General features: G+C 42.7%; 1 protein-coding gene across 2 annotated transcripts in view; it reads left to right on the top strand.

Annotated features, from left to right (window-relative positions):
* LOC311130828 (spastin-like) overlaps positions 1–11,036 on the top strand; it is a gene marked incomplete at its 5' end in the record, with an annotated part of 44,543 nt that extends 33,507 nt beyond the window's left edge. For both annotated transcript variants that reach the window (XM_084163631.1, XM_084163630.1), the window contains one exon: positions 10,468–11,036. In XM_084163631.1, the coding sequence (XP_084019757.1) occupies positions 10,468–10,593 (126 nt within the window). In that variant the 3' untranslated portion in view covers positions 10,594–11,036. The remainder of the gene's footprint in view (positions 1–10,467) is intronic.
* Between the last annotated feature and the right edge of the window lie 1,434 nt (positions 11,037–12,470).

Raw genomic sequence — 12,470 nt, 5'->3', positions numbered from 1 at the left:
CGAGTTGAGTTGATGCCAAAGAGCTCGATTTTGGTCTCATCTGACCACAAAACGTTCACTCTGAATCATTCAGATGTTCATTGGCAAACTTCAGACTGCCCTGTATATGTGCTTTCTTGAGCAGGGGGACCTTGCGGGCGCTGCAGGATTTCAGTCCTTCTTGGTGACTATGGTCCCAGCTGCCTTGAGATAATTGACAAGATCCCCCCGTGTAGTTCTGGGCTGATTCCTCACCGTTCTCATGATCATTGCAACTCCACGAGGTGACATCTTGCATGGAGCCCAGGCAGAGGGAGATTGACAGTTATTTTGTGTTGCTTCCATTTACAAATAATCGCACCAACTGTTGTCACCTTCTCACCAAGCTGCTTGGCGATGGTCTTGTAGCCCATTCCAGCCTTGTGTAGGTCTACAATCTTGTCCCTGACATCCTTGGAGAGCTCTTTGGTCTTGGCCATGGTGGAGAGTTTGGAATCTGATTGATTGATTGCTTCTGTGGACAGGTGTCTTTTATACAGGTAACAAGCTGAGATTAGGAGCACTCCCTTTAAGAGTGTGCTCCTAATCTCAGCTTGTTATTTGTATAAAAGACACCTGGGAGCCAGAAATCTTTCTGATTGAGAGGGGGTCAAATACTTATTTCCCTCATTTAAAATGCAAATCAATTTATAGCATTTTTGACATGAGTTTTTCTGGATTTTTTTGTTGTTATTCTGTCTCTCACTGTTCAAATAAACCTACCATTAAAATTATAGACTGTTCATTTCTTTGTCAGTGGGCAAACGTACAAAATCAGCAGGGGATCAAATACTTTTTTCCCTCACTGTAGATTATGTTTTACTGTTGCCGCATCGACGTCAAAGCTATAAAGGTATCTTTTCAAAGCTTAGCATTTACGTCCCCCTGCGGAGAACGGGGGCGGTATCACGGAATCCATACATTTAAAAAACGGAATTCAACAATATTGAAAAATGTATTGAACTTGTATTCATTCATAAAACAAAATGCATCAGTGATTAGCATTTTCCTTCAACTTTCTGAGGCAACACGGGAATGACCCGGTCTGTGTGTGCGCGTTTGTCTACTTTGTTTAGCCGTTAGCGATGATGCTAATGATGACGTCAACTGGTTGATGGAAATGCTTTCCCAAAAACCTTCTCAATTAAATGTTAACTACAAAGTAGCCTATGCCTACCTGGCAGAATGACATCATGATTATTTGCATCAATCCAGTGGCGATTTGTTTAGCAAACTGCAATCACATGTGCACTACAGAAACACTGCTAACAAAGTCTCTTTCTGGTGCTCACTTGAATTAAAGGGTGTATCTACCAGGGTTGGGATCAATTCCAATTTAATTTGAAATTAAAATTCTTGAATTAACTCATGAAGTTGAGAATTTACAGTGAATTAAATTCAAATGTAAAAGATCTTAATGTTATGGAATTGGAATTAGACTGTTTAGACTTTTTGAATTGGAATTGTAAAAACATATCAAATTAACGTTTATTGGTTGCGTACACAGATTTTCAGATGTTATCGCAGGTGCAGTGAAATGCTTGTGTTTCTAGCTCCAACAGTAACTGTATTGCAGTAATACCTAGCAATACAAAACAATACACACATAATCCCAAAATAAATTAAGAAATGTCAGAACAAATCCAATTAACAATGCAAATAGCACTGTAACAGTAATCCAAATGGAATCTATACATATCTACACCGGATACATGTACAAAAGATATACTAGGAATTATATTTACACTATTAGATATATTAGAGCAGGCGTTCCCAAACTTTTTTGGCCCACTACACCATTTTGATATCTGAAAACTCTTGCGACCCCAACCATGTGAAAATAATTATGTAAATAACAGCCAATGTTTAAAAAAAATTATTTGGGCTATGGCAGTCGATTGAAAAAACATTCTAACAGTATTTCTGATTGTCTTAACTCACCATCACATACTTTTATTGTCGGGCTATGACAGTCATTTGCAAATTAGTCTGACATAATGTATCTTATCTCACCACCACTAATGAGATGGGTGTGCTTGATGCATGTTGCGTTGGCGCTTCTCAAAGTCAGCGAGCATGTCGACAGTGCGCACCTCATCTTTGCTGTCACATCCAACCTGGATCGATATTTGGTTTTAATGCAGACGAGAGCACTGAGTCCAGCCACAGATATGAGCTAGCGAAGGGTACCATCACAACTGGGAACTCAGGAAAAATACAAGGTGAAATCATGACGTCAGTGATCTTCAGGTCAGAAAGTCGGAGCTCTAGAAAGAGGCCAGAGTTCCCTAGTTGGAATTCTGAGTTGGATGACCGTTCAAATCAATTTTTCCCTGTCGGAGCTCGTTTTGTTCAGAGTTCCCAGTTGTCTTGAACGCACAAGTCAGAAGTCGGAGATTTCCAAGTTGTTTTGAATGCGGCATTAATGCTCAGGGGGAGACCAAAACTCCTCCGTAGTGGCCTGTGAATGCGTTCGGTCACATGACCGCTCAATCAGCTGTTCGATTTCACTTACCAGCATTAAAACTGAGCCAGAATCACAGTCAAACGGATTGGGAAGTAGGTCCCATAGTGCTCTTCCAAGCGTTGGAGGTGAGCAGTCATCACTCGTGTGGGACAGTTACTGATGCTGTTTTCTGTTAGAAACATGCACAGCCGAAGGAAGGGGGCGTGGTTCGCTTTTGAAAGACTCTCCAATGAGAATTCTCTCCTCTGAATCAACTGATTTGGTAACTCATCTGTATACTGTTTTTGTATTTCCCCTGCATGCTTGCGTTCAGTTTCCCAAATATGTCTGTTACATAGGCAAGGAGACACGTTTTATTTTCATTACACAGAAAGTCAACCAAGTCAGTTTTTTTTTTACATCCATTGTGAATGACAACAGTTCCTCTCTCAAGGCGCAAAATCTTTCCAACACTCCCCCTCGATAACCACCAAGCCTCAATGTGAAATAGAACGTTGTCATGCTCTGATCCCATATCGCCACATAGTTTTGCGAACTGGCGTGCGCGCAGTGGATGTGGTTTGATGTAGTTTACAATCGAAGTTACCTGCTGCAGTATATTTCTGAGTTCTGTGCTCAGCTCTTTTGCCGCCAGTTGCTCTCGGTGTATCATACAATGCATCCATACGGCAGAGGGAGACACATTCATAACTAGAGTGCAGAGGCCTGCCCGCTGTCCCGCCATAGATTGAGCCCCATCTGTGCAAAAGCCCACCATTCGATCCCATGGAATCCGTTTTTTGTCAATATAGCCACGCAGCACACTGAACATCCCCTATGCTGTTTCATGCTCGGGAATCGTGAGACAGAACAATATGTCCTCATGAATAGCATTCCCCGACATGTATAGCAAACATAAGTCAATGCGTGGGCATCTCGGGCCTCACAGCTAACGTCCATTTGGAGAGCATAAGCTGGGGAGTTTAAGTCGTTCATTCAGTTTCCTCTTGATTGCTAGCAATATAATACATTATTTGTTTAACAGTGCTATCTGACAAAGGTATTGATGTGAGTTTCTGTGCCTCTGCCTCCCCACATTGTTTTCACCATATCAATTGCGGCCGCTAATATCAGTCTCTGCAATAGTGTGTGATTTCATAGTATAGCGGGCCTAGCCAATCACTGTGGAAATGGGGTCGCGACCCCTAGTTTGGGTACCGCTGTATTAGAGTGAGCTATGTCAAGAATCCAGTATATAAATAAATATGCAGTGTGTATAAACAGTGTAACTAAAATGCAATGTACAGTAGTAGAAATATTAGAATGAGCTATGTCGAGAATACACTATATATTTACACAGTACAAAACTTTATTTAACTAAAGTAGCTTCTGAACCTGAGTCCAGAATATAATCAATATACAGTGGGGAAAAAAAGTATTTAGTCAGCCACCAACTGTGCAAGTTCTCCCACTTAAAAAGATGAGAGAGGCCTGTAATTTTCATCATAGGTACACGTCAACTATGACAGACAAATTGAGAAAAGAAAAATCCAGAAAATCACATTGTAGGATTTTTTATGAATTTATTTGCAAATTATGGTGGAAAATAAGTATTTGGTCACCTACAAACAAGCAAGATTTCTGGCTCTCACAGACCTGTAACTTATTCATTAAGAGGCTCCTCTGTCCTCCACTCGTTACCTATATTAATGGCACCTGTTTGAACTTGTTATCAGTATAAAAGACACCTGTCCACAACCTCAAACAGTCACACTCCAAACTCCACTATGGCCAAGACCAAAGAGCTGTCAAAGGACACCAGAAACAAAATTGTAGACCTGCACCAGGCTGGGAAGACTGAATCTGCAATAGGTAAGCAGCTTGGTTTGAAGAAATCAACTGTGGGAGCAATTATTAGGAAATGGAAGACATACAAGACCACTGATAATCTCCCTCGATCTGGGGCTCCACGCAAGATCTCACCCCGTGGGGTCAAAATGATCACAAGAACGGTGAGCAAAAATCCCAGAACCACACGGGGGGACCTAGTGAATGAACTGCAGAGAGCTGGGACCAAAGTAACAAAGCCTACCATCAGTAACACACTACGCCGCCAGGGACTCAAATACTGCAGTGGCAGACGTGTCCCCCTGCTTAAGCCAGTACATGTCCAGGCCCGTCTGAAGTTTGCTAGAGTGCATTTGGATGATCCAGAAGAGGATTGGGAGAATGTCATATGGTCAGATGAAACCAAAATATAACTTTTTGGTAAAAACTCAACTTGTCGTGTTTGGAGGACAAAGTTGCATCCAAAGAACACCATACCTACTGTGAAGCATGGGGGTGGAAACATAATGCTTTGGGGCTGTTTTTCTGCAAAGGGACAAGGACGACTGATCCGTGTAAAGGAAAGAATGAATGGGGCCATGTATCGTGATATTTTGAGTGAAAACCTCCTTCCATCAGCAAGGGCATTGAAGATGAAACGTGGCTGGGTCTTTCAGCATGACAATGATCCCAAACACACCGCCCGGAATACGAAGGAGTGGCTTTGTAAGAAGCATTTCAAGGTCCTGGAGTGGCCTAGCCAGTCTCAACCCCATAGAAAATCTTTGGAGGGAGTTCAAAGTCCGTGTTGCCCAGCGACAGCCCCAAAACATCACTGCTCTAGAGGAGATCTGCATGGAGGAATGGGCCAAAATACCAGCAACAGTGTGTGAAAACCTTGTGAAGACTTACAGAAAACGTTTGACCTGTGTCATTGCCAACAAAGGGTATATAACAAAGTATTGAGAAACTTTTGTTATTGACCAAATACTTATTTTCCACCATAATTTGCAAATAAATGCATAAAAAATCCTACAATGTGATTTTCTGGATTTTTTTTCCTCATTTTGTCTGTCATAGTTGACGTGTACCTATGATGAAAATTACAGGCCTCTCTCATCTTTTTAAGTGGGAGAACTTGCACAATTGGTGGCTGACTAAATACTTTTTTTCCCCACTGTATATGTGAATGAAAAGGTGTGTGTATAGCAGTAGTTACACTATATAGGATGAACCATGACCACAAATAAAGTGGGTAAAACACTATCAAATCAAGCGTTATTTATACAGCACATGTCAGACATGGAATGCAACGCAATGTGCTTCACAGGAAAAAAACAAAGAAACAATAAAAAAAAACAAATTTAATATTTGGCCAATATTCAGCCTCCTGAGGTTGAAGAGGCGCTGTTGTGCCGCCTTCACCACACTGTCTGTGTGAATGGACCATTTCAAGTCGTCAGTGATGTGCATGCCGAGGAACGTGAAGCTTTTGACCTTCTCCACTGCGGCCCCTCTGCTGTCTCCTGTAGTCCACGATCAGCTCCTTCGTTTTGTTGACGTTGAGGGATCTGCTGTCTCCTGTAGTCCACGATCAGCTCCTTCGTTTTGTTGACGTTGAGGGATCTGCTGTCTCCTGTAGTCCACGATCAGCTCCTTCGTTTTGTTGACGTTGAGGGAGAGGTTATTTTCCTGGCACCAGTCCGCCAAGGCACTCACCTCCTCCCTGTAGGCTGTCTCGTCGTTGTTGGTAATCAAGTCCAGGCTCTGGCTGGGCCACTCAAGGACATTCAGAGACTTGTCCCGAAGCCACTCCTGTGTAATCTTGGCTGTGTGCTTAGGGTTGTTGTCCTGTTGGAAGGTGAACCTTTACCCCAGTCTGAGGTCCTGAGCGCTCTGGAGCAGGTGCTCTGGAGCAGGTTTTCATCAAGGATCTCTCTGTACTTTGCTCCGTTCATCTTTCCCTCAACCCTGACTAGTCTCCCAGTCCCTGGTGCTGAAAAATATCCCCACAGCATGATGCTGCAACCACCATGCTTCAAATCAAATCAAATCAAATTTTATTGGTCACATGCGCCGAATACAACAGGTGCAGACATTACAGTGAAATGCTTACTTACAGCCCTTAACCAACAGTGCATTTATTTTAAACAAAAAAAGTAAGAATAAAACAACAACAAAAAAGTGTTGAGAAAAAAAGAGCAGAAGTAAAATAAAGTGACAGTAGGGAGGCTATATATACAGTAAAATAAAGTGACAGTAGGGAGGCTATATATACAGGGGGGTACCGTTGCATAGTCAATGTGCGGGGGCACCGGCTAGTTGAGGTAATATGTATATGTGGGTAGAGTTAAAGTGACTATGCATAAATACTTAACAGAGTAGCAGCAGCGTAAAAAGGATGGGGTGGGGGGGCAGTGCAAATATTCCGGGTAGCCATGATTAGCTGTTCAGGAGTCTTATGGCTTGGGGGTAGAAGCTGTTGAGAAGTCTTTTGGACCTATGCTTCACCGTAGTGATGGTGCCAGGTTTCCTCCATATGTGATGCTTGGCATTCAGGCCAAAGAGTTCAATATTGGTTTCATCAGACCAGAGAATCTTGTTTCTCATAGTCTGAGAGTCCTTTAGGTGCTATCGTATATGAAGATTATGACGTTGTTAATGTTTTAAGTGGAACCGGAGAGGACGTTGATTTTAGTATCAAGAGGGAATGTTTTAGTGTAACGCCACATACAACAGACAGGAAGTGTGTTGTAGACAGGGGATTGGACAGTAGAGGGAGCCACCCACATCTTGGGGAGATGATATATACTGGGGGAAAAACGAAGAAGAGTCAGAAGCATTCAGATTAATTTGGGACGGGGCTTCTCCAGACACCGCGGGTCTGTAACTTATGCTGTAACCTTGTGATATTAATAAAAGCCTCTAATCCCGGTGCAGCCTAAGCGGACTCTTTGTTGACAGCAATAATTGCCAGCATTCACCCGATACGACAGTGCCTTTTGGCAAACTCCAAGTGACTGTCATGTGCCTTTTTACTGAGGAGTGGCTTCCGTCTGGCCTGATTGGTGGAGTGCTGCAGAGATGCTTGTCCTTCTGGAAGGTTCTCCCTTCTCCACAGAGGAACTCTAGAGCGCTGTCAGAGTGACCATCGGATTCTTGGGCACCTCCCTGATCAAGGCTCTTCTCCTCCGATTGCTCAGTTTGGCCGGGTGGCCAGCTCTAGGAAGAGTCACTGTGTTCTCGGGGACCTTCAATGCTGCAGAAATGTTTTGGTATTTTGCTCTGACATGCACTGTCAACTGTGGGACTTTATATAGACAGGTGTGTGCCTTTCCAAATCATGTCCAATCAATTGAATTTACCACAGCTGGAATCCAATCAAGTTGTAGAAACATCTCAAGGATGATCAGTGGAAACAGGATGCACCTGAGCTCAATTTCGAGTCTCATCGCAAAGGGTCTGAATACTTATGTAAATAAGGTTATTTTTTTTATTTTTAATACATTTCAAAAATTAAAAAACACAATTTTGTTATTATGGGGTATTGTGTGTAGATTGAGGGAATTTTTATAATCCATTTTAAAATAAGGCTGTAACGTAACAAAATGTGGATCAAGTCAAGGGGTCTGAATACTTTCCGAATGCAATGTAGGTGTTCCTCTTATACAGGTGGGATAGGGCAGTGTGCAGTGCAATGGCGATTGTGTCGTCCGTGGATCTGTTGGGGTAGTATGCAAACTGTAGTGTGTCTAGGGTAAGGGCTATCTCATTATACTCGGATCCATTTTATCACACTTGATACTTGTAATTGGATCTACTACTGCACTATCACTCTCAAAGCGCATGGTTATGTTCCTTCACTCATTCACACACAATGTTCAATGGTAAACAACCCCGACTGATGAAAATGCACGATTTACTTACTTAGTCCTATTCGATTATCAATGAAATAGGCTAATAAATAGCCTAATGCATGGCTGGCTACTACTGCCTGCATTTATTCCAGACACAGATTTTGATGAAGGTAGGCTAATTCGCTTGCGCCATATAGCAAAACATTTGTACAATAAAAATACATTATCTACATTTTGTAATTTTATTTTCGAATGATCTGTCGGTCGGTAAACATGCCAGGGCGAGAATAAATAATAATAGCAAGTAAGCATGAGCTTGGATCACGACATAACGACAGATGAAATAATGATATGGACAAACAAAGTAGCCTACTAAACAATGCCAAGTAAACGGACAAAAACAACCATATGGCCTCCACAAAGTCAACAGGAAATAACCACATTGAACAACAATGCTTAGCTATTGATTCTGATTCATACGGGATGATTGGAGAAGGGGCAGAAGTCTCTTCATCTCCAAACATTGTGTATGAATCAGAATCCGTAGCTAGTAATTGTTGTTCAATCTAGTTATTTCCTGTGAGTGAGTGAAACAGAGCTGTCTGGGGAAATTAGAGCAGAGGGAGAGCGGCTTGTTCTAATCCAATCGTTGCTGCAGGCTCAACCGATACCCCTCCTGTTTCTTTACAGACAGGACTAGCCAATAGTTGTTTAGGGCACACAGCGCTTCACACTGTTTGAGTGAAAGAGATGCGTGCTGGCAGAAAAAAATAAAAGTAATTGATCACGAATAATTTAAGAAAATACTTGTGTCATAATCTTATTTGGAAAATTCTCCATATCCGTATCTATACTCGTTTTGTCCGAGTACTCGGCACACCCCTAGTCTAGGGTGGCAGGTAAGCTGGTCGATGATATGGTCCTTAACTAGCCTCTCAAAGCACTTCATGATTACGAGGCGATAGTCATTTAGTTCAGTTACCTTCGATACAGAATTAAGCAAAAAATCCTCTGAAGTCTCTGTCGCCTTTTAAAAGGTAAAATGATTGCTTCAGGATTCTGATTTTTTTTCCATAGCCGCAGGAAGTAGGGGTGCTGAGGGTGCTGTAGCACCCCCTGAAAAATCGGATAAATATATTGATACAAAATATATATATATATTTTTTTCCACTAAAATAGTGCACTGGGCCTTTACTAGTCCTGTATTGGTGGACCAATATAGCCGTCTGTAGCACAGACATCTTCCCCCAAACATCTTCCCGCGGCTATGACTCTTCTGAACCTCTAGATGCCTCGGCACAGTGAGTCATGGTTCCTCTGACATAATGGATCCGAGTCCCGTCCTTCTTCAGACTCATTCCATCGTCCTTCAACTTGGCCCCTTCGTCCTTCAACTTGGCCACTTCCTCCTTCGACTTGGCCCCTTTGTCATTCAACTTGCTGCGGCGGTGGTGTGGCCCCTGCAGGACCGCTATTGGTTCCATTGCAACAGGCAAGCTCAAGTATTTGCAGCATTCAAACGTGCAGCATTCACAACGTTAAATATAGACATTTAATGAAAAACCCTACCTGTCATATATCGTCCCAATTACCGTATTTTGCGCACTATAAGGCGCACCGGAGTATAAGCCGCAGCAGCTAAATTGAATGATATTGAATGATGTGTACATATATAAGCCGCACTGGACTATAAGCCGCAGGTGTTTTAATGTTTAATTACCATATGTAAGGGTTCGTGCACAGAGGGGATTGTCGGGAAAGAGACAAACTGTCTCGCTCTCGTAATGTCTGTCTGTCTTGCTCTCGTTCTGTCTCTCGTACCACTCTCGGTTCCACTTTAACTTTTGCGCGCTACCTGTCTCACTCTTTTCCGGCCTCCATCTTTTCCTGCTGGAGCCCGCCGCTTAAAGGTGGGGGGCGCGGACCGGTCATAGAGCCCATAGAGTTAAAGTTGGTGGACTGTAACCTGTAAAATCCATAGATTTAGGAGGTCTTCTAGTGGCCGTTAGCTGTAAAAATCCATAGATTAGCCGCACCGTTATATAAGCCCCAGGGTCGAAAAATTGGAAAAAAAGGCGCGGCTTATAGTCCGAAAATTACGGTAGTTCTTAATTGATGGCCTGGTAAAATAAAGGTAACATTTTTTTAAAGAACTCTTAATGAGTGCAAAACTTTTATCTACAGAAAAAGAGCGCTTCTCATTGGACAGGTTCAGGTGTTCCCTCGCAGTTTCAGTCCGTTTTCTTCCGTTTGCTGTGAATGAACCACCCTGCTGTTGTTGCACTCTTCATCACTGTAGTGTTCTGTGCCCTTGTGCAGGTGAGGAATATCCGGTTCTCTGATTTCGTGGAGTCACTGAAGAAGATCAAGAGGAGTGTCGGACCACAGACGCTGGGCCTGTATGTGCGCTGGAACAAGGACTATGGGGACACCACGGGTATATGAGACGAGAGGGGACACACATACAGCCTCTGTCCTAAACCTGAACCTCCATTGAGGCAGTGGCTTGAAAAGTATTTTAAACAGAGATTTGTTTGTTATTTTTTGTTATTGTTTTACGTTAACTCTAAGGTCATAGGACTGTTCTAAGAAACAATGTATTGTGTGTTATGATATAGCTGTCTTCCAAACTATTATAGTCAGTGATTTTATAAATAAATATGAATATCCTTCAATTTGAAACAATTAATAAAACGGTACCTTGAGACAAGGCACATGTACAGTGCATTCTGAAAGTATTCAGACCCCTTTACTTTTTCCACATTGTTACGTTACAGCCTTATTTTAAAGTTGATTTCAATTGTTTTTTCCCCTCATCAATCTAAACACAATAACCCATGATGACAAAGTAAAAACAAGTTTTTAGAAATTTTTGCACATTTATATTTAAAAAAAGAAATTTACAAAAGTATTCAGACTCTTTACTCAGTACTTTGTTGAAGCACCTTTTGCAGCCTTGTGTCTTCTTGGGTATGACGTTACAAGCTTGGCACACCTGTATTTGGGGAGTTTCTCCCATTCTTATCTGCAGATCCTCTCAAGCTCTGTCAGGTTGGATGAGGAGCGTCGCTGCACAGCTATTTTCAGGTCTCTCCAGAGATGTTTGATCGGGTTCAAGTCTGGGCTCTGGCTGGTCGTGGTCAAAAGTTTTGAGAATGACACAAATACTAATTTTCACAAAATCTGCTGCCTCAGTTTTGATGATGGCAATTTGCATATACTCCAGAATGTCATGAAGAGTGATCAGATGAATTGCAATTAATTGCCATGAAAATTAACTTAATCCCCCAAAAACATTTCCACTGCATTTCAGCCCTGCCATGAAAGGACCAGCTGCCATCATGTCAGTGATTCTCTCGTTAACACAGGTGAGAGTGTTGACGAGGACAAGGCTGGAAATCACTCTGTCATGCAGATTGAGTTAGAATAACAGACTGGAAGCTTTAAAAGGAAGGTGGTGCTTGAAATCATTGTTCTTCCTCTGTTAACCATGGTTACCTGCAAGGAAACGTGTGCCGTCATCATTGCTTTGCACAAAAAGGGCTTCACAGGCAAGGATATTGCTGCTAGTAAGATTGCACCTAAATTAACCATTTATCGGATCATCAAGAACTTCAAGGATAGAGGTTCAATTGTTGTGAAGAAGGCGTCAGGGCGCCCAAGAAAGTCCAGCAAGCGCCAGGACCGTCTCCTAAAGTTGATTCAGCTGCGGGATCGGGGCACCACCAGTGCAGAGCTTGCTCAGGAATGGCAGCAGGCAGGTGTGAGTGCATCTGCACGCACAGTGAGGTGAAGACTTTTGGAGGATGGCCTGGTGTCAAGAAGGGCAGCAAAGAAGCCACTTCTCTCCAGGAAAACATCAGGGACAGACTGATATTCTGCAAAAGGTACAGGGATTGGACTGCTGAGGACTGGGGTAAAATAATTTTCTCTGATGAATCCCCTTTCCGATTGTTTGGGGCATCCGGAAAACACCTTGTCCGGAGAAGACAAGGTGAGCGCTACCATCAGTCCTGTGTCATGCCAACAGTAAAGCTCACTCACAATTTTCCCTAAGAACACAGCCATGAATAAAGAATGGTACCAACACATCCTCCAAGAGCAACTTCTCCCAACCATCCAAGAACAGTTTGGTGACGACCAATGCCTTTTCCAGCATGATGGAGCACCTTGCCATAAGGCAAAAGTGATAACTAAGTGGCTCGGGGAACAAAACATCGACATTTTGGGTCCATGGCCAGGAAACTCCCCAGACCTTAATCCCATTGAGAACTTGTGGTCGATCCTCAAGAGGCGGGTGGACAAACAAAAACCCACAAATT

Source organism: Coregonus lavaretus (assembly GCF_964263955.1).
Source record: "Coregonus lavaretus genome assembly, chromosome: 6".
Taxonomy (NCBI): domain Eukaryota; kingdom Metazoa; phylum Chordata; class Actinopteri; order Salmoniformes; family Salmonidae; genus Coregonus; species Coregonus lavaretus.
The sequence above is the reverse complement of the archived record's forward strand: the minus strand, read 5'-3'. Positions and strand labels throughout refer to the sequence as shown.